This window comes from Manacus vitellinus, unplaced genomic scaffold, assembly GCF_001715985.3.
Source record: "Manacus vitellinus isolate BGI_N305 unplaced genomic scaffold, ASM171598v3 scaffold_50_pilon, whole genome shotgun sequence".
In the NCBI taxonomy this organism is placed as follows: domain Eukaryota; kingdom Metazoa; phylum Chordata; class Aves; order Passeriformes; family Pipridae; genus Manacus; species Manacus vitellinus.
Genome location: NW_021940612.1, coordinates 123,291 through 146,212, shown reverse-complemented (window position 1 = coordinate 146,212; position 22,922 = coordinate 123,291). Strand labels below are relative to the sequence as shown.

General features: G+C 36.2%; 1 protein-coding gene across 2 annotated transcripts in view; it reads left to right on the top strand.

Annotated features, from left to right (window-relative positions):
* Positions 1–22,922, top strand: part of BNC2 (basonuclin 2) — a 299,095-nt gene that overhangs the window by 154,730 nt on the left and 121,443 nt on the right. For both annotated transcript variants that reach the window (XM_018080995.2, XM_008934775.2), the window contains one exon: positions 10,878–10,980. In XM_018080995.2, the coding sequence (XP_017936484.1) occupies positions 10,878–10,980 (103 nt within the window). The remainder of the gene's footprint in view (positions 1–10,877; positions 10,981–22,922) is intronic.

Sequence of the window (22,922 nt, the reverse complement as noted above, 5' to 3'; positions counted from 1 at the left end):
ACTTGTCTTCTACGTTGTTTTTGTTTGTTTGCTTGCTTGGGTTTTTTCGTTAACAATAGCTCTGTCTTATCATTACTGTATTAAAGATAAATGTTGTCTCTATGTATGACATGGCAGTAGATCTTACTTATATTTTACACGTCCTCAGATTGTCTTTGTGTACGCTGCAAACGTGTTTTGCCATAAACAGCATGTCTTACCTTGGATGAGCTGGACATTGTATGTTGTAAATTTGTACAATTACAGTAGTGCTTTTAAGTACATGTTTTAATGATTTAATGAGACATAAATTTGAAGATCAAAACTATTTAAATTTGAAGGTTGTGCAAAGGAAGAGGCATGGGAGAACAAAAATCTTCTCAACTCATACATGATGTTGTAGGATGGAAATGTACAAGTAAGTACATTAGGAAAAAAACCATAACCAACAAACCAACAAAAAACCCCAAAACAAAAATCCCCTACTTGAATAAAAAGAACAGGTGGCTAAAACTTGTGCTTTGGTTTATAAAAGCAAGTAAATATAATTATTATTATATTCTATTGTATATTTTTGTGTTCTTGAGTACAGCTAAAGGACAACTTCCTATGAGTTAATGCATTCCTTTAGAATTGCAGTAGATTTTCATAATTTTTTTAAAACATTCCTATTGTAACCTACATCAAAAGGGCAGCTATGTTTCTTGTGTCTGACTATACATATGCATTATAAAAAAGTGAGTCTACTGTAATTACCAGTTTGCACAGCGAATTCCTGCAGGGTTTGTACTCTCCCCATTAGTAAAAGAGATAAGTTGAAATGTATTAAAATTTCACTGTACAACTGGGAGTTTTTGTTCACAGTAAATGTGGTAATGTTTCTTCATTGCTTGACTGTTTGTGTTTAAATTTAGGCAGTATGCCCAACAGGGACAAAATTATAGGATAAAGCTATGTATAAAAGAAAATCCTTCTGAGAAAACCAGTGATATCTCCCCCCACCCTCCTTCTCTCTCTTTTTCTCTCTCTCTCTAGTTAGACACACACACACACACACACACACACACACACACACACACACACACACACACACACACACACACACGTGTGTGTATATATATATACATGTTCTATTCTGGCCAAGGAGAAACATTTTATGTATTTCCATTTCTATTTACTGTAATTCTTCTCTCTCATACGTAAGATGAAGGGATAGAGTATACTTTAGTGAACCTTCATGAAAAAAGTCCATTACTCTATTTTCAGGAGGTATTGAAGAAGCAAAATTTAAAAGTTACATTACTGCAAGAAATACATATTTAAATAATGAATGACTTTAATGAAGAGAAAACTTTGCACCTATTAATCTGACTCTTTGGGGGCCAGGTTAAAAAAAAGGTTGTGTGGTTTGCTTGTTCTTATTTGCTTACAGTGTCAGTTTTGTGGCTGACAGAGTTAGTCACTGAAGGTACAGTGCAGGATTGAGTATTTTGACAGTAGAAATAAGAAGTTATTGCTTTAGGTTATGTTAAAAACAGGACACATAGTACAGAGTGTTGACCTTGATGAAACAGAAAAGATAATTTTCTTTTTAGAATTATTTTCAAAACAATAAAATCTTTCGTTATAACTCTTTCATGTGACTTCTTTAGAACTCGTATTTAGCTTCACTGGCAAGAATGCAATACAGTGCAGTGTAAATCCAATTTTTTTTTTCTAAACTGAAAACGCATCATTTAGAATCCAGAAAACAGTAACATATGAGAAGGAAAGAAAAGCCTGAAAAGTCAAATCTTCTTGAAGAGCAGATTAGACAGCAAACAACGTATTTGTGATATTCTTAAAAGAGAATTCCTAAATAACTGGACAGAAAGGAATAGCTAGTCCAGGACTCATGCTGCATTTTACTTTGTTTAACTCAGATGTTGCTTATTCTATAGATTTATAGAAGAAAAAAGTTGAAAATAAGAAATCTAACTGCTGATCTTGCCAACATAATTTTGTGTGGATGTTTACATTTTTCTTATAAGGTTCTCTGTTTACCTGTTAAAGGTGATATTTTTGCGTATTTGCATCTTGTAATTTTTACTGGACAGCCTGTGACTGAGATCGATCAAGACTAGTCTAGAGAAAGATATTTATCTGATCACCTTTAAGGCTTCTGATTAATTTGTCGGGATACAATTAATGAATAACAGATACTAGATTTAATAGATTTGTTGTTTGATTTAAAAGATTTAAATAACTCTTTTTGAACCATTTATAATCTACTGAAAAAGAATCTTCTTTCGTGAATTACTGACCCAATAGTCCATGTAGTGTAAAAAAAATATGTTGACAGCTTCTTTCCATGCTCATACTACATCAACAGGCTCTATGTCTTTTTAAGATACTGCAGGAAAATTTCCATTTGGAGCATGCTTTATTTAGTTTAATTTTTACATCACAAGCTTTGAATTATTGGTTTACATACTTTCACAAGGCTGATGCTACAGTATGGGGATCTCAGTATTACCCAATATAGTTGCCAGCAGATGCACTTATTTTCCACAGAATCATCACCTAGACTTTCCATAGAATTATAGGCTCATGGAATGGTTAGGGGTGGAAGGGACATTTAAAGATTATCTAGTTCAACCCTCTGCCATGGGCAGGGACATCTTCAACTAGATCAGGACAGTAGCAGAGCTCCATCCAACCTGGACTGGAATGTTCCCAGGGATGGGGCATCTACCACCTTTCTGGGCAACCTGTTCCAGTGTTTTACCACCATCCTTGAAAAAAATTTTTTTCCTTATAGCCAATTGAAATCTACCCTTTTTCAGTTTAAAGCTATAACCCCTTGTCCTATCACTACATACCCTTAGAAAAAGTCCCTCTCCAGCTTTCTTGTAGCCTTGTTTAGGTACTGGAAGGCTGTTACAAGGCCTCCTTGGAGCCTTCTCTCACCATGGCTCAACTACCCCGATTCTCTCAGGCTTTTCTCATAGGATAGGTATTCCAGCCCTCTGATCATCTTCATGGTCCTTCTTCAGACTCGCTCCAACAGGTCCATGTCTTTCCTTTGCTGAGGACTCCAGAGGTAGATGAAGTACCCCAGGTGGGTCTCACCAGAGCAGAGTAAATGATTGATCCAGGGTAAGCAGGGCAGTAAAACCAGTGGAAGCAACTTGCTGCCTGTGCTCTCTAAAGAAGATGGTAATTTTTGCTTACTTGAGATGAGGACCTGGGTGGAGCTTGCAGTGTTAATCTCTAGAAGAGTATGTGGTTGAACTCCAGTGACTGACAGTGTTGGTTTCATAACATGAATCTGGTTTTCAACTATAAGAACAAATGTCTGTTTGCTAACATGCTGTCAGGTGTGGGGTATCTCATTCTTAAATCAACTATGTGTTTTCTCTTCAATTTTAAGCAAAGAACCACTTGTCAGTCTTATTTTTTTCAGTGCTAACAACTTTGTCTTTGGTGCCTGAAACCGTAACAGTTTAACATGTTACGGAAACATAGGGTAATACTTTACCTTTAGTCTTTGTAGAATGTCCTGTTGACAGCACTGTGAGTTGAGCGTCTAGAATCAGGATGAAAGGTCTACAGAAAGTTACTGAAAAATAACAAATATGTTTTGCATTGTGTTTTCTCTAGAAAGGTCTAGGTAGCATTCCTTGACACAGGTTTCCACTTTTGGAAGTGTCTGCTGTAGAACTGAAGAGCAACTCCTAAATTAATAGATTACAAATTATTTTTTTCCTTGTCTTCTTATTCCCTATTCACTTACCAGCTCTTTCTCCAGCAGACTTGAAAATAGTTTTATAAAATGCTTAAAAACTATGTTGTCCTTGTTCCAGGAAAAGCTGTTTTATCCTATTGACAGCTTTCTCTCTTGTTAGCATCCTTCCCTTCGTATTATATTAGTAAGAGTTTTCTTGAATGCCACAGAGAAATATAACAATACTACTACCTTTCGAATTGTACTTACTGAAAATAAATACAAGTAAGAAACAATGTGATGTGAAATTGCTAAGAAAATACTGCAATGCAGTGAATAATTCAGAAGATCTTTGAGTGTCTCTAAATGGGAGAGAGATCAAAAGTATTGTAGCATTACATGAAAGTTTCAGACCATTCAAATGCAAAGTATATTCCCCCTTACTGTTTTTTGTTTTGGGCAAAGCATTATTAGACTACAGGTATTGAAACTAGTAATGGTCATATATCAATTAAGGTTATTTCCTCTAGGTGATTCCTATGTTTAAAATAATTAATTTAAGAGTGGTAAATCAACCTAAGATTGTATAATTAAAAAAAAATGTTAAAAATTTTGTACCAGCAGGAGAAATAGTAACACCAAATGCTTCTGCCTTACCTTTTGTCCTCATAGTTTACTATGTTATGTGAGCAGTTTATTAGCCTTATCTCTGAAAATGGTAAGTGTTATCATTGCCCATTTTTTTCAGATTGGGCAGTTAGAAATTGGGTTGTTAAGTAACTTGACCAGTGCCCCACAGTACATCTGTGGGAGTGACACACCTAGGATCAGAATCAAGGCATTGCTCCTTTTCCAGTCCAGTGTTTTGGCTGCAGAATTACGCATGTAAACATTTTAGCTGAGTTTAAAAATTGTCATATTTGTACCAGAATTATGTGATGGAGACATAAGACCTCCCTGTAAACACAGAAATATTTCTGCATATGTCTGCTTCTTTTTGGAGAAAGTATGGCAAGCACTTCCACCCCAGTTTTCCTTCTTTCTTACAAGTTAAAAAGTACTTTGGAAATGTTGCCTGCCCATGGGAAGGGGGATAATGAATCCCTTGGTTTTGATTGCTTGTGGGTTTTTTTGCTCTATCTGTTAAACTTTCTTTATCTCAGCTCACAAATTTCATCACTTTTACTTTTCCAGTTCTCACCCCCATCCCACTCTCGCCCAGATCAGGTGGCTGTGTGGGGCTTAGTTGTCAGCTGGAGTTAAACCAAAACAATTCTCTGTAATACCAAGCTCATTATAGGCAGGTGACACTGTGCATTTCCTAAATGTCAGTATACAAACGATCCTCCTTTTGATGTTAATTTGAAAATAGACTGTATTGTACTCCTGATTTGCCAGCTATTAAAGGAGTATAATTTCATTGGGATCTTTTTGCCATGCTGTGGTCTTTTAAAAAAGTACTTAATTGACAGGACAAAAATATTTATTTGGATTCATGAAATAGTAAAGAAGAGAAGTGACAGACTTTCTAAGAGCTGTTTATAGACCATATAAAATGTGCTTTGGAAAAGAAAGAAGCAACTCCCAACGTAAAACAGTAGTACGGTACAGTCCTGCGCTAAGCAACGGTGTCAGCTTAGATAGACAGATTTTGTCTTCTTCACTTTATAACAAAGAAACAGTAAGAAAAAAATAATGGCAGAGGAGACTCTCTATTAAAAAAGTGCTGAAACATGTACAGAACTTACCTGTTGTCTGCTGCTTCATAACTTACTGTCATGAGTCAACATAAACCAACACAAGTGTAGATCTCTATGTTTCTCATCAGCCTCTTACTCATTAACTTTGATTATTTTGATGTGGTGTCATGTCTCAAGACCAACTACTATATGGCTCTAAATTATTCTCCCAATGACAGTGTTACTTACTTTCAATAAAATATTGGTTCAAAATTAGGTATTGGGCATTTCTAATATAGAATAAAACTGTTTGACAATAGATAGAAAATGTTAATTTATCATACTGGTTTTTCTTAAAGTTGAGAGATAAGTTGCAAAAAGTGCTTTTTGCTTTTACTTTTCCAAGTAAACTTGGAAACTTTTACTTTTCCAAGTAACCTTTGCTTTTACTTTTTACTTTTGCTTTTACTTCTTGTAATTTCGTGCAAATATTTCATTTATTGATATAAACCACCAACACTTTTATTGTTTCTAAAATCATAAATTAGATCGTTTTTTCTGTCAATTAAGTAGGGGAAGTTCTTGCCTATATTACAAAAACGCATAGAACTTGTGAATTGCCACATTATACAAAATCTAAATTTTAAGTATGTGTATGTGTATATGTGTATGTATTTAAAACCCTTGGCATTCTTGTTAATTCATACATTTGTGCAAAGTGCGTATGCACTTAAGAGTCTTACTGATTTTAATGCAGCTGTCAAAAACTGCACCAGTTGGCTGGTCTGCAGTCTTGCTGAAAAGGTTTCAATGAGCAGATCATCCTCAAGCTTCATGCTCCTGTATCTGGTAACAGTGGATTTAGATTGTGTGAGCTCTGTAGGATAGATGTATGGGCGATGCATTAGACAGGTAGATTGTACAGAGAGTGGGTATAGTTTACTCCATTATGTATTCAGATACACAGTAATATATTATAGATGGTTGGATAGGGGACATTTCTTAAATACCTTTTTGTGCATGAAAAAGGTAAGGCAAGGACATGAAGAGTAAAGCTCTGTTAACACTGCCACTGCATAGAAGGATGTATCTGAGATTTCAGTAAGATGCTGTTCAACCTCACAGGACTCTTGAGGCCTCATCACAAGTTATATTAAGAATTTTTTTTGCAAAACTTACCCATCTCTCCAGAATATTATATCGTTTAAAACTCCCTTCATCTCTTGTAGTCACTGGTAAGAACTCCAGAGGAAGAATCATATCTCTTTTTCACATATTCTCCTCCTTCTCCCACACTGTAATCCCTTTCATGGTAGGTTATTGCCTCTTATCCCTTGGAAGCTCTGCAAAATAGACAGATTGATTTTCCACCACTGCTATAGGCTATTTCTATTAACATGTGAATAATATTTACTTTTTAGATATAATCAAATCACCCAAACAATGTTAAATGAATATCCTTGGTCTGGGGGAAACCCACAGACGTCAGGTCTAACATCTTTTAATGTTATCCATACAAACTTATGCATACAGGTACTAGAAATCATGCTTTAATATTAGACAGAGTTCCCTTCTTTCTGTGTTATGCTTTACAGGAAGAAGATCTCAAAGAGAGCAGCAGGATATTTCTGAATGTTTCAGTGTCAATTATAACATTTTAGGATTTTAGGAATCAGTGGTATAAACTATTTTAAATGATTCTACTGAAATCCAGTCTATTTCCTCCACAGGTCCTCATTATAATTTTGATAGAAATACAAGCAGAGTTATATTAGGAACTCACTTGAAGGGATGTATAAAAATGTCTGAGAACTCCTGTTAACTGAAGGCCATTGATGTGGTAAAACATAACAGCATGTCTCAAGAAGCTGTAGAAAACCATGTTTTGTTACGTACTTAAGGATATGTAACCTGGAAGTTGTCATCTAAATACATGGTCGCCTACCAGCTAGTACAGGGGAGGCTGTATTTGCTTATTTTACCCTTTCTTTTACTAAGAAAAGTCATTGCTTTTTTTTCCTTTCCTTCTGTTCTCTCTGTCTTTCTTAGAGAAATTTCTAGTAAAACCTTAGTCAGGGAAGATTTATGATTCTTTCCTTACAAAATAGTTTAATATGCAAAGTCCCACTGCATAAACTTTTTAGCAAAATCTCGGGAAGGCAGAATTACAGGGCATGACTTCCCGGATGCCTAGCTGTACTCTTTCAGAAGCACTTTCTGGCAAAAGTTTAATATTGCTGCGCCCTTGGATTTTTATACCTACTCTTTAACAGATTTGAACAATGGTTACAATATTTAGGGGCTACAAACTGACCTAGGATCTTTTTCTTATCCAGACTTCCAACCCCACCCCTTTCAAATTAAGCAGTAACAGATGTCTGACCACAGTTTCCCCAACACACACTGCTATCTACAAGCACACCAGCTACTGTGTCTTAAAATTCTGCCACTGGAAAATGGAGATCTGCATTACAGCTTTGGGTTCTTAGGTGAATCTATGTCACATTCACCTCTGGCTGCCATTCTGGGTCTCTTGCACAAGCTCTCACTGACTTGTATGCTCAAATGCTATTGAAAAACAGTAGAAAAATACTGTTAATAATTTGGATACATATCCTTGCAAAGCTCAGTTTTCATTTTGAAGGTCTTCAAGGGCAATACTTTCTTTTGTGTTTACTGAATGTTAGTGTTCAGTCCCTGCCAGACTACTTCTGGCATCTTGAATCTTTTCTTCACCCAGTTACATTGACTTCATGTTGGATATTGTAGTGATCTGAGGTAGTTGCAATGATTCTGAACGAACTGAGTAAAAATGAGTGAAAAATTTATCTTTGAAATAAAGATTGAGATTTTTCAATATAGAGTGCCTCAAAATTTATGTTGCATCTACCCTGGTAACACTTTACTATCATTGTGTCTCGTTGTTTAGGGAATTGTAGGCATCAGGTTAACAAAGTAATTTGCCTAAGATCATGCCAGAACTTGAACTAGAATGAGTATTTCCAGTCCTAAATGAGCATCTTGCAGCTTGAGGGGTAATCCTCAAGACTCAGAAGTGTGCATGGGATTCTCTGTGGTGGAATGGGGAACTACTGAAACCAAATTACAACCTGGCATCCACACGCATGCTGCAGAAAAAGCAGCCAAGTAAGGCCAGACAATATTTTGGCCTTGTTAATTATCTTTTGAGTTTCTCATGCCAATCTGTATTACTTTATAAAAGTAGCTCTTTTTGAAGACTTTTTGCATAGCTCTTTTTGAAGACTTTTCAGATTTAGTTACTTGGGGAAAAAGCTGACATTTTCACGTTTCTGAAAAATTTGGATGAACTTTTTTTGCGATATAGAAGATAGAAATTATACTAATTAATTAATCTCCTTCAACACTTTACATCATCAATACTCTCTTTAACTTGGGAAAGAAGAAAAGAAACATGTAACCTAAACTTTTTTACCCCATCTTAAATCTATAACAGCTAAATGGCTAATTTTTTTAAGTGTGTAATAAAACTTACTCTTAGGCTGAAACACTGTACTTCAGGTTCAAGATGAATCAAATTTTTACAGACAACCTGTTAGTCTCTAGGCCAAAAGTAGATAGGGTTGTAATGGAAATGCTGATGAGCCTTAATAAAGCAGCTCTACCAAATGTCAGAGTTTCATCTGCTACATGTACTACACTATATTACACCTCTTATACATACTGTAAGTGACAAGTGATCAAATCAAAATACCATCGAATACAACAAATATGTGTCACATAGGTGCAGAGATCTAAAAAAGGTAGTGAATGTGAGAAAATCTTTTATGGTCAAATAAGAATACCATTTTTTAAGACCTCCTTCTTGCAGTACAATTAATTACTGAGTTCATTAATTAATGAACGTAGTAGCAAAAGAACACCATTACTGACCAGTGGAGACCTGATATATTACTGAGTCAATAAACTATTGAACATGAAACAGGGCCTTTCAGGAGAATTTTTTCTCATAACCCACAAACACATATATTATTCTTGCATAGTCAGCACTTCTTTGGTACCCTTATTTCATATTACTAATTCTTTTAATCAGGCATACATAGAGCAGTGTTTTATAACCTAGCTAATGAGTAATTGGACAGGTGACATTGGGGCTGAGGACCTGAAGTGTCAGGCATAATAGAGCAGTTGTTTTTTTCCCCAGTAGGTCTGTAAAAGATTGTAAAAGAGCAATAGGATAGGAGGGATAAAGGACTCTTGTACTCGAAATTTGTCAGAGAAATACAGATATTAAGTGTATTCCTGAACTACAAATGTCTTTAAATTGCTGTCTAATGCAGATAAATAAGTAAAGAGATCAAACATTTAGAATAACTCTGAGTCTTTTTCATTGTCAGCAGCCAAGGAGTTTAACTTGGGCAAGCTAATGCTGAATGTAATTTTTTAAAGGCAGTATAGTTAAGATAATTATTTTTTTAGTACGGAAAAAGTGTGTGAATGTGTCTGTTAATTCCTTGGAAAAGGCAAGTGTCTTCATAATTCTTCAGGATCGCTGTGGCAATAGGTACCAAGCACCCTTCCTCCACCTTAGCCCCAAGTAATCATTGATTGCATCTAAATCTATAGAGATATCTTTTCCTGGCAGCTCTGGTAGTTACAGTAGATTGTTAATCTTTGAATGATCAGAATAAGCGTCCCCGTCTCAGAAATCTCCATGCAAATTACATCTAAATGCATGCCATAAATTTATTAGCAGCAGTTTGAAGTGCACAGGTCATCTTCTACACTATTTAAAAACATATGTCTGTTACATTATAAAGAGTCTCATTCAATTTATATTCACTTTTCTGTAGATGTAGCTAGCCCCTGCCAAAGTAAACCTGTGTCATTTTTGAAATAATTTTAAAAAGTAAGATGAGATATTAATAATGTGTATTATTTAAGCAAATTTGAGATCTCTGCATAGGACTGGAGTTTTAGAATTGCTACTCTGAAACAGAGAAATATATGTTTAACAAATGAGGAATGTTAGGAGCTAGAGGACTATGCCTAGTTACTAGAGAAAATGATAAATGCAAAGGAAAGTTACAGAATGTTTTATGAACCAGTCCTATTCTTGTACCTTGATCACTTTATCCTGTTTTGGGAACCCATCAAATACGTGACTCCTTTCTGCAACAGAGTTACTTCTTAGTTGAACCACATAAAGGAAACCTGAAAATAAGTTTGGGTACCACGGGAGAAGGGGAAACATATCTGTAGTTTTCCTACAGAATCCTCGTAGTACCACTTTTTTTTTTCCCTAAAGGAAATAGAGCAATTCTTTTAAAGATTTTAGGAATGTATTCAAATCCATGGGACATACTAACATATGTTTCTGAACGAAAATTAATTTCTACTTAAAAGAAAGAGCAGTGTTTTGGATGTTAGAAAAATGGGTTTTGCTATGCAGTTCATATCCTTAGAGCCCTCACAACAAATTTGTACTAGCAGGTAGAAATACATTAATATGTGTTTTTTGTTTCTTTTTCTAGGCTATTCGCTGTACACTGGTAAATTGCACATGCGAATGTTTTCAGCCAGGGAAGATTAACCTGAGAACCTGTGATCAGTGTAAACATGGCTGGGTGGCACATGGTAAGAAATGTCTGTTTCAGGTTTGTTTTTTCTATTCTGTCTATCTTTACCAGTATCTCTAAATAGTAAGAACTGGAGTGATATAGAGAGTAGTTATACCTATTTGTGCACACTTGCATGTGTGCACAGACTGGGTTTGTAAATGCATGTGCTTTTTTTATGGCAATTTGTAGGATGAAAAAGTAATAGTCTGTTATTCTGGCAATAGCTTCAAGTGCTTCTAGAGTTCAACAGCTTGTGTACAGCTCAAAAGAGTATTCTAGCCTTCAGGAAATAATGTAGTTCTAGCAGAGCTTAACAGAAAGGCAAGAAGTTTACAGAATGGTTGCACAGCAGAGTTTGTCTTGCAAAGAGGCATCAACCAAAAAGTCACAGGGCCTAATGGAAGTTCAAACATACCAGTGTTGAACTTGCAGATCTCACGTTGGGATGAGTGTATTTTATATGGCTCCACGAAATTGTGCGTACATGATCTGTGAGTTGAACAGCTCTTCCCATGTTTAAGTAAAGAAAGAAAGAAGGGATTAGAATGCCCAGATTCTATATATAGGCATGAAAATTCCATTTTATTTATCCTTTCCTACTTTGTGTATTTCGTGGAGTTTTTTTTCTGGACAGTCATGATTAAACTAGCAAGAGAGAAAGAGAGCGCTGTATACACCATTAGAAGGCAAATAAGGAGGATACCTAAAATGGTTTAATGAAAAAAAAGAGAAGGGCTAGGGGAGAAGGGGACAGAAAGATTGCTATGTTTGCAGAAGAAATTACTGTTGAAGTAATTTTTTTCTCATGGTCTAGGCTATTGGCACCAAAGCAAGCAAGTCCTCTTTCCCCACTTCTATAAGACATTAAGGCTTCTATTCTATGAATTTTATTTTATTTTGATTAGACCTTGAGTAGAAGGTACTTGATTCCCAGGCTGACGTATGACAAGTGTGAATGCTCAACAAATTCAGCAGCACAGACTGACTTAGAATCTTTTAAAATCTTCATAGAAATGGAAAGGGAAGCAGGTAATAATGCTTACAGCCTGCCTAGAACACCACCAAACTGGTAGCTGGTTGCAGATTTATTATATACTAGATTATCTAAGGATATAACTAATATTTGCTCCCCTTATTTCCCAGAAAAATATCTTCAGTCACAGTATAACCGGTTCACATTTCTTGGAAGAATTGCTAAACCTCACAGAATTTGTATAGTTCAGGCTTGCTTCAGGTTTTGTGTAGAATCAGCATCTGAGATTTTGCTGATCCACAGATAGGGAAGCACTGTCTAGCTTTTTTGCAAGGTGTCCTCCAGTTGAACAATAGAAATCGGGAGTCTAGCACTTAGATTCTGGCACCTGAGCATCTTGAGTTTTCATGTTAATTGGTACATCTTACAAGAGTGCAGTCAGATTTTCCTGATAAATTCTTCCCTATGAGGTGATTGAATTCAAAGTCAGAGTATATGACAGTAATCTGAGATTACCACAGTGTGTATTATAGAAATGTCCCTGTTTACCAATCCAGAAAGTTTAAAGGTGAATGTGATGATTAGGGATACATCACCTGCTCCCATATCAGAGTGCTTAACATTCCAAATGGAAAACTTAATACAGCCATATATTATTAGAAAGTATTTGGTTTTTTACTGTGCAAAGTGAATGATGCTCTGATTTTTTTTTTTTTTTTTTTAGTGTGCTTTGTGTACATTCATCTGGAGTATTTACATTTTATGGCAGAATGAGACAAGTCAGATTTTATATACATAAAGCACAGGTGTATAAATTACTTTCTGGATTTCAAAGTGACTGAATCAGATTACTGTTCAGAAATTGTTTTCTTAAAACCGTTAGCATGGTACTTTCAGAAGTTCTTTCTTGAATGCAAATAGTATTTCCTGCTGCTTTAATTAAAGGGTTTCCTTCTGATTTTTATTAATGATTTTCAGCTCAGCTCCTTGACGCATGTTGTAGTGCTTTATTGAATATAATTATCAAAGAATAGGTGTTTCCAACAGTAAGTACTGTGCTTATTCAGTTCTGATACTGAATAGATCAAAAAATAGCTTGGAATGGCAGTCTTTTCGTGATGCACTTGACTCATCTGTGCAGAATTAACTCATGTTAAGAGGTGCCATTTAAAATGTTGGAATTCTTGGCTTGAGGAGGAAAGGGCATACATTCACTACTGTGTTATTGTACTTAGCAGCTGCTCACCTGTTTTCTTCTTTCCTGTTTCCATTGTCTTTCTTATGTGTCCCTCGCTTACCTGAAATAAACTGCACACATCTTGAAAAGAAAGGTTTCCTACAGGTTCAGTTTCATCTGTCTGGAGTTGCCAAAAGCAGGATAGTAAATATATGAACAGATACATTTGAGAAGTGCTTTTGTGGCAAGATAAATATTTCTGTTGACAAAAGTTCAGCTTATCAAGTTTTTGAGCCCTGTGTCGTTGTGGTAATCAGTGTTTTTAAGGCCAAAACCAAAAGCTGTGCAGAGCATAGCAGCATTATCAAGTACTTATTAGACTTCAGGCAGGCAAGCAGATAAGTGTCTTTCCTTCCTTTTTTTTTTTCAATGGTTAAGATACTTTGTATAGTCCATATGGTGGAAAATAAAATCTTATTAAAATCTTAATAGTTTTTTAAAGAGAATTCATTTTAACCCAGGCAATTGGTATTTTGTGGCTTTTAAACCATATGGGAGTAAGATGACTTCAACACATAGTCAAAGTTTTTTTGGAAATAAAGAAAAAAAACACTTTATTTGCTATGCACTTCCTCTAGCAAAAGTATCTTAACCTGTGAGGAAAGAAATTAGGCAAGTCTGCAGTAAAAAGATGTTGATTTCATTGACTCTGCATTTTGCCTTGTATGCATGTCATTGATATCAGAATAACAACTACCATACTGCTAGCAGAAATACTCTTATTATACCTTGTCCAACAGATCAAAAGACCCAATGCAGTATCAATGGGAAATACAGTCTACCCTCTCATAACTCTTTTGCTCTGAAAAGGTGTGCCAAGGCCACATATATCACAGTAGACTAAAGCTATTATTTCTGACATTCATTCTACTTATTTTAGTTTCAGTATCCCCACAAAAATACCCTCTCGCTGTATATTAGTATTACTAAATTTGTCTGAAATCATTGTCACTTTGTTTCGAAGAGAGTCAGAAAATTAGAAATACCACTTTTCTGTCTTACCCTGAAAAAGGTCACTGATAAAACTCAGCAACAGCATGTTTTTCAGATGTTTTGGTATACTGTGCATACCTGGAGTAGCTGAATTTTACACTGTTCAATCTACCTTAGGAAATTAAGTATCCTGTGAACACTGTGGTGTTTCCCTTCTTTTTTTTTTTCCCCTCTCTCAGAGAAAGCTGATCTTTAGTCCTCTAGGGGTTTCGGATGTCTTTTCGTCTGCACCGTGCCAATCAGTACAGCTCAGGGATAGGGTATTTATTCAGGTAAGTTTTAGTACCTCTCAGAGGTATGACGAGGCCACATACAGCCCCATCCAAGACTGGGCCAGGCCTTCTCTCTGGTAGCTTTGAGATAAAGTTCCTCTCAGTTTTAATGAAGAAGACATTAACTGGTAGATTTTGGCACATACGGCACATCCATTACTTTTTTTTTTCCAGACTAAAAGCTGCCATACAGTGAATACACATGCCATGTGAGTTACACCTTGTGAAGGAAGTTTTCTGCTGCTAATATTTATTTAATGCATGTGCTAGGTTGCTGTAAATGAGACTAAGAATGAAAAGAACAGCCTCCACTAGAAAATGGAAAATGTCATAAAGTCAGATGCATGACATAACTGTGACTTCTTCATTCAGAATGGTTGAGTTTTCTGAATTTCCACATGGTAGGTCATGAAGCTGTCAGGTAAAAGAAACATGAATTGAGGACAAAAGAAAGGAATGACAGGTAGAAATAAGAAGAGAAACAGAAGAATGCTGTGGAAATTTTAGTAATAACATCTCTCTCTCTTAACTTGAAGTTTCTGAAAGGACTTGGTTCATGAAGAAGGTTTATATTTTAAATGTGAACTGTGTGGAAATGAGACAAGAATGAAGATGAGTGCTATGTTGAAATAAAATTTAGCTGAGTTGCTACATTTGTCTCAGTCCAAAGCTGTTAAGTGAAAGAAATCCAGGTTTGCAAAGTCAGAGATAATCCCTAACAAAATAAAACAAAACAATCTTTAGAGTCTCTCTAAATGTTGACAAAACTGCCATGTTGTTCTTTTCTTAAAAATGGAGATTTTTATGAAGAGAGTAAATTAAAAAAAAAAGAGAAATTTAATCCTATGATTATAGTTGAGTAGTAAAATAATCAGGTTATTTCTATATTGTTCCTTTGGATATAAAAAATAGTCACAATTTATCATATCAAACACACTTGTTTGCTTCCATTCAATCTATTTAATTAGTTGAAATGCTTTAAAATTACTTGAGAAAATCACGAGAACATGTTTCTTCCTCTTTTTTTTTTTAGTTATATAGAGACTTTTAGCAAACTAATTCTCAACAATTCATTGATAATGAAAGCTAGCTTTTCATGACTTTTAAAGTAAAACTCTTTTAGATCTAGTCTGGCTTTTCCTGTCTTTTACTGACAAAATCATTTTAATCCATCTGTTACAACTTTCTTTTGACCCTGAAGGCTGAGGCATATTTTTCATTACTAAGTTGCTTCCAGGAACCTTACAAGATTAACATTCATTACTGGTAAACACTTTTTTAAGTGCCCGTCTTCTGCTTATGCTATTCCTTTTTGATTCCCTTCAGCAGGATTTCCCAAAGCAGCCAATGCAGCACAGAGAAAATGCACTCTGTTATCTTGTGGGTACTCTGATCCAGTACTTATTTTTAAAGTCTACCATATTCTTAGGAATGATGTGATGTAGTGTTTGCTTTGGGTTACTCTGATATGACCCTTAATGCAAGTCATGCTGAGATAAAAGCAAATCCAGGTATTAGGGCATCCAAGACAAATAATACTGTTCGAAAGGTTTATGAGACAGAAGTGACAGAAAAAAATTAATGCTTAGATGCCCCAAGATCAAATAAGATACCTTCCTTTTCCATCCTTGTATTCAGATGATACTTACATAACCATATGGTCAAGGGTTTAACTCTCATGTAAATTTGACATCCTCAGGTGTTGAGTAATCTTTTCCCTGGAAGTAAACCACAGGCTCTAACTTACATGTGTTCACACTCATACCTCCTGGGGATCTGTTTCCCTGGGGATCTGTTCAAATTAAAATGTTTTCTTCTCTTCTTCCCTGCCACTGCCAGCGCACGTTAATCAGTCAGGAAGAGGTTAGACCTTTCCCACTCTCCCCAACTTTCTTGGCTCACAGTCCTGGGTTTGAATATGCCAACGTCCTTCAGACATGGTCAGGTGGGATTATACCTGACCAGACATTAAGCATGCAGCTAAGGACCACTCCAGTGCCCTGTAAGCCCTGAAGAGACCATGACCCATTCAGAAGCATAGTGCCTGTTTCTCCTGGGATGAGTTATATTCACATCTCAAAGTGAAATCCTTTCTCATTGTGAACATTTTATTGTCTGAAAAACTTTTAATTTAGTAATCGCATTTTTTGGTCTCACACAATTGGCATTATTACCATCAGATACTAATTTGCGACACTTTTTAAACTATGATTGCCATTGTTTGGCTATAAAATAAAGGTTTAGACTAAAGACATTTAAAAAGTGCAAGATATTGTTATTTTGGTGCCCATTATTATTGAATTTGCATTTTACAGAGAAGGCTTGATCTCATTTAGTACACCCAATACAATAGGATAAAATTCTAGGACATGTCTTGGATAATGATACCTTACCCTTTCTTCTTGAGGAAGAAAACCAGTAAGAAACTTGCTATGTGCAAGATGGAGCAAAGGCAATAAAAACAAGGACTTTAAATTAGCACTTGGAATTCCTCTTTCCAGTCACAGTAGAGGCTGCTTTTTGGAAAGGTAGTCAGTGAAACCCATGATCTTACCCCCTTAACGGTGGTGATAAGAAAGTCATTACCATGCCATAGCTTCAGATGGGAGCAAAAGTGTCTGGTGTTCACTACTTGATTCCCAGATGAGCAGGATAAATTCTGTGGGACTTGGGAGTGCAAATCACCAACAGATTTGTGGGGAAGTAGTGGTGAACTTCTATGACATGCATCCACTCCAGGATGTTTAGTTGACAGTACCTGCTTGCTTGTCTCTTTTAACACCTACACTGCTGCACATGAATTGCTGTGTTGTGCTAACCACTTTATCATTTTATTGCACTTTATTACATCATAAATTTTTATATCTTCTTAACAATCCTAAAAGAAGCTTAATTGTTTATAGGAACATCTTAATTAACTAGAGTTCTCTAGGTTAAGCAGAATGCAAATTGAAAGAGCTCTAAGTGAAATAATCCCTACCCATATATTTTATAAGGTTAAAATGGGATTTGACTTCAAGAATAAAAAATTCATGCTGCTTTCAGATGTTCAAAATAACAATCATATCATGAGTAACTTTACCTCGGCTTTCTGTTTTGCAAATCTGAAATTGAACAAAAAAAACCTTTTTTTTTTTTTTTATCTACAAGGATAATTTCAATTTGAGCTATGGCATTATGAGGAAACTTGCCCCAGATTAATTTAGCAGACAGTAGTGTTTCCATTTCCATCTGGATTTTGGAAGGAGAAAAGATAATACAAGCAATGTGTAACATGAGTCTCAGAGACTTTGTTGTCTAATTGTCAGTTTTTCTGAAGTGTATTTAACAGGAGATTTGTGAAATGGTCACAGTACCTGAATTGGGATGGGAAAGGTGGATGAATGGTAGGACTAGTTTTATGAACCAGTCTTCACAGGGTCTGAACATCTTCAGCTGTGAGCAACTTAAAGACAGCGAGTTTTCCTGGAAAAACTGAGATGGCTTAACATGTGTGGGAGAAAGTTTCATAGGCTTGAACCAGAGTTACATCCTGAACTGAAACACCACCGTGGTCTTAGCTTGCCTTTGTGAAATACATCTGCCACACCATACTCCATTCAAACAGAATGATGTTAAGAGGTGGGCAGTGCCTGTTGCATTTTCATTGCAGTTTTCAAGGATGCATTAAAGGTAGAATAGGCTGCCTGGAGAAGTGGTGGAATTTCCCCCCCTTTAAATACTAAAGACATCTTGGCAGGACAAAAAAATAACCTAATCCAAGGCCCTGCTTTCATTAGAAGCATGCACCAGACAATCTGCAGAAATCCCTTCCAACCAAGAATTTCTGTGAATCACAGTTAATGGAGTTGAGGTGCATTAGGATTAAGATGGAAATCCTTCAAATCCAGACCACAATCCAAGACTCCCAAATATGCTTATATCTCACTGTGTATAATATGTCAACCAGATGATTTTAGGACCATTAAACCCTATCTCACCATTATTAATGGAGAGAATAGTTTTAAGGTGTTAATGGCTGATAGAAAGGGGACATTTAGCTTTGGAGACAAGAGACAAAGTTCAAAGATGAATGACTAGTCAAAGTGTATGAGATTATTTATTTGGCAGCTTCCATTACAGATTCTAGGTTTCAATAATGACACTGTTAATCTATGTCAAAGAGCAACGATAGTGGGCCTGCCCAACAAAAAAGGTCTGAGCCAGAAGTCAAAGCCAACAGGAACACTGACCATGTCTACATCATGAGCACAGTTCCTTGAGGTCTGACCATGGTAAACTAAACTAGATACTCATAGATGTCCACTAGCAATCTCTGGCATGCAGGGTTCATCCAGGGTCCATCCAGGAGCTTCAATCAGGAATGAAAGAAGGTGGGGCTAGAGAGGAGGACCAGTAACATGGTTCTGAGGGTAATCTAGAAGACGGGTCTATAGCCAGGCACACCTACAGTGTAGCTGAGGTGGGAAATGAAGGTCCAGGCCTGAGCTTTAGTAGTGGTTCTGGACCCACGGCCTCAGAATCCAGGATGGAAATCTGCAGAGAGGATTGTTGGCACAATAGAGATCAGTTGGAGCACTAAAGACTGTGACACCACGGACTGATCCATAGTGCTGTCTGTAGCAGAGGTGACAGTGGATACCAGCACACACAAAAGCAGCTGTGGGTTGGGATGCTTGCAAGATTAATCTACATGTTTTTCTCCATCAGGGTAATCATCTGGATAATCATGCTGAAGTCCTCTTTTTACGTAGGCACAAATGCACACACTGACAAAGTGGAACACAAGGTCCAAATCCCACAGAAGAGGCTCTGTCTCATCTTCCCTACCATGGTCCCCACAGTCAGGTGTTGTCCTTCCTGCAGTCTGCCTATGCAGGAAGTTTCTAGTAGCCCAGATATTTTTCTGAGAACTTGGGGTGTAGGTCCTTTACAACTTGTTCCTTTGAACGCATTAGCTGTGAACAAGAAAGAGGGAGAAAAAGCCTACCGTTTTATTTTTATAATTAGTTGAGAAAGCCAGTTCTGAATCAAAGACATGCTCTTGAGGTACCCCTACATAAAGTTAAGTCTAACCTTAATTTTTAGGAGAAAACATTTTGTGTTTTTTTGGTTCATATTTTCCACTGTCGAAGAAAAAGGAGTTAGTATAGAAAGAAAACGAAAGAAAACACCTGTTTGGCTTGCAGGGATTGGCCAGGGAGGCTGTTTTCCTGACAGGCCAAAAGGAACCAGCAAAGGGCCCCTTTAAAAAAAAAAGGACTTTTTATTTTTTCCCCCCATTTCATGTAAGCATTGGCAGAAACTCTGACAAGCAGTTCTTCATATTTTATTATGTTCTTGTCTGGCAGAATCTCTGTCAGGCAAAAACCTTGTCAGCAGAAAACCTGTCGTAGGATCAGAGGAGACAAAAACAGGTGTCACAGAGGCAGTCAAAACTGGGGGAAAAAAAGATTAGGCTAAAGAGAGAAAGGCAGACAATTACAATAATGCTATTGCTTTTATCTTATAGATGTGTGTTATTATCTCGGGGTGCTGAGTGCGCAATTGCCTCAAAGAAAAGTAGACAGAAGACAAGGGGAAACTTGATAGTTATTAACTGAAGAGGCAGTGTGTCAAAGCTGGAGAGGGTTCAAAGTTTTGCAAAGGGATAAAAAAATTGCAGGCAGCAAGCGATGTCTGTGAACAAACTGTGGTTCTGCTGTTGGCTACATAAACCTAGTAGCATTCTAAATGTTTCAACTTGGAATCAGATCATAGATAGAAAAACTAATGAAAGTTTTCATTCAGTCTTTTTTAAATAACATTTATTTTGTTTACATGCAACTGAAGCGCTGGGTTGGTTTTTTTTGATCTGTTATAAAAATGTTGTTAGAGCATGAGGCATGGTGAGGCATGAAGACATATCAGTTTAGTTGCCGTGTTGTTTGGGTTTGCAACACCTATTATCAACACATGTTTAATTTTAAAATGCTATTAAGTATCCTTTTACTAAGTGTGAACATCTGTACATGCAAGCTGTAAATTAGAAGATCACATATGTGATCTCTGTCAGAGACTAAATGCGTTTGGCAAGTGATTTCCATTATTAGCTTTTAAGTACAATAAAAGGCATAATGAAAAGTTGGTTTTGCCTATGAATCAGAATTTGCTTTACTTACTCTCCTTCCATGATCTTTTGAAATCCACAGAGTTTCAGTGAACATTGCTCTGCTGTATGGATTAAATTGTGAAAGCAATGAAGACAGAAGTAAAATGGAGTTCAGCAAGGGATGCCATGTTGTAGCTGAAATTTATACTGAGACTGATTCAGGATGTTCACCCTCTCATATAAATGTTAATGTCCCCTGCTCTCAGTGCTGCACTGGGAGTGGGATAATTTCTTACACAATGAAAATATTTGAGCTGTTCAGTAGACACAAATTTTATTGTCTTTAGTCACCTTCTAAGCATGATATTGTTGAGGAGCAATTTTTTCCACCTTCAAAATGCACTGCATTACACCATGTTGAAGGTGGTATTAAGTCTGCCTTCTGAGGATGCAGAGGTGGCTTAGGCCACCTCTTATGACTGCAGTAGTTTGTCTGTCCCTCCAGCATTTCAGTCATTCCTAAGCTACCTTCTGTTCTTGAAAGGATTTAGTGCTTTATTTTTTACTGCAATTGATGGAAAAAAAGAACTCTTAAAATATGAAGCTGTTCATGTTTGCTACTAAAATCAACAGCAAACTACAGTGCTCAGCACTGTCACTCTTTTACCATACTCGATGCACTGTAGTTGCAACCGTATTATGGAATCATTTTATGTTGGTATTGTATATTTAATCTGTTTTCCAATTTCAGTTTCTCTTGCTGCAAAAAGTGGCCCAGTTATTTAGATTTCAAAAATGTCTCTATTATTGTCTAGATACAAACTACATATGATTCTTTTTTCATTTTCCTCCTCTTGAACGAATCTAGTAAGCACAGAAAGATGATGATGTTTTGTATCATTGTGTGTATGCATGTATATACTCCAATAGTATTCCTCTTTGGTAAGTTAGGGAACTGGCTAGGGAGTATGCAGGAAAATCTATAGTGGTTATATTGTGCAGCCCAAATTTAAAACTGAAATGGAATGAGATCCATAATGACCCATTGCAACCTATAGACTCTTCTCTGTGGTTTTCTGAGATACACAACCAGGTAAATAAACTGAAAGGAAGCGTTTCACTAGACCTTTTCATCCCTCTCTAGAACAATAAAATTTTTATCTAGGATCAGGAAGTTAGCAAGAGATATGTGTGTTTACAACTCCAGTTGCTTAAAACCAGGATATTTAAAATTCTTTTCTGTTCAGTAAAGGCAAAATGTCGTGCTTTTATGCTTTTATTGTAGTTATTAAAAAAATAATATGAGACCTTCAAAGTACAAAATTCATCACTGCGTAATTGTATTTCTTTTACTTGACAAAAGCGGAATCTGCTCAGAGGCATGGCTTTTAATTTGATTGACTTTTTTTCACTGCACATTGGGAAGGAAGGGGTCTAAGGGCAATGAGTAAATGTGCAGAACTGAGCCTATGAACTGGACACAGTATAGATGAAACGAAAAATGTTGTCTTTGTTTTCTGTCTTTTGATGAATTGAAGAAGCGCTTAGCCTTATTTTAATGTATCCTTTGTACTTAATTTCCTTTGAATTACACAGAGTCCCAAAACTCCAGTAAAAAAATATAATTGATGGAGTAGATTTCCCCTTCCCATTTTACTACATTTAAAAAAAAAAACAACCTACAAATGGAACATAAAAGTTTATTCGTTGAGTTTTTACAAATAGGTATAAAGATTTTTTTACTGGAATTTTGCATAATAAGAATACTTCAGGCTGTAATATGAAGATTGATATTGAAATAACTTCAAAGTTCTCTTTACAATTCAGATTATACTGAGTAGATTCTCTCTAAAATCTTGGGGATTTTGTTTACTATTCCAGAAGGTAAAGAGTTAATAAGCCAACATGGGAACGTTCAGGCTCGACATTAGGAAGCATTTATTTACAAAGAGGGTGGTCAAACCACAGACTTCCTAGAGAGGTGGTCGATGCCCCAAGACTCTCCCTTCTTAAGAGGCATTTGGAAAATGCCTCTTAATATGCTTTAAATGATGAGCAACCCTGCAGTGGTCAGGCAGTTGGGCTAGGTAATCATTACAGGTCCCTTCCAACTGAAATATTCTAAATTATTATGGTGCATACTTGATACTGGAAAAACATTGCTGAAAGGTCCCTAATTCCTATACTAATTATCCAGTTGGTAATTTTTGGGTGTTGAAGGCAGTCTTCTGTCATGTCTTCTACTTCTTTATAATCCTTTTTGGCCTCCCTTTTTTTAAATGGTACAAATTTCTGAAACAAGTACTTGAAATTTGGAATTCACCACAGAAATATTACTCAAGTGAATGTTGTCAAAGTAAAGCACAAGGGTCTTTTTAGGCCATTCCATGAA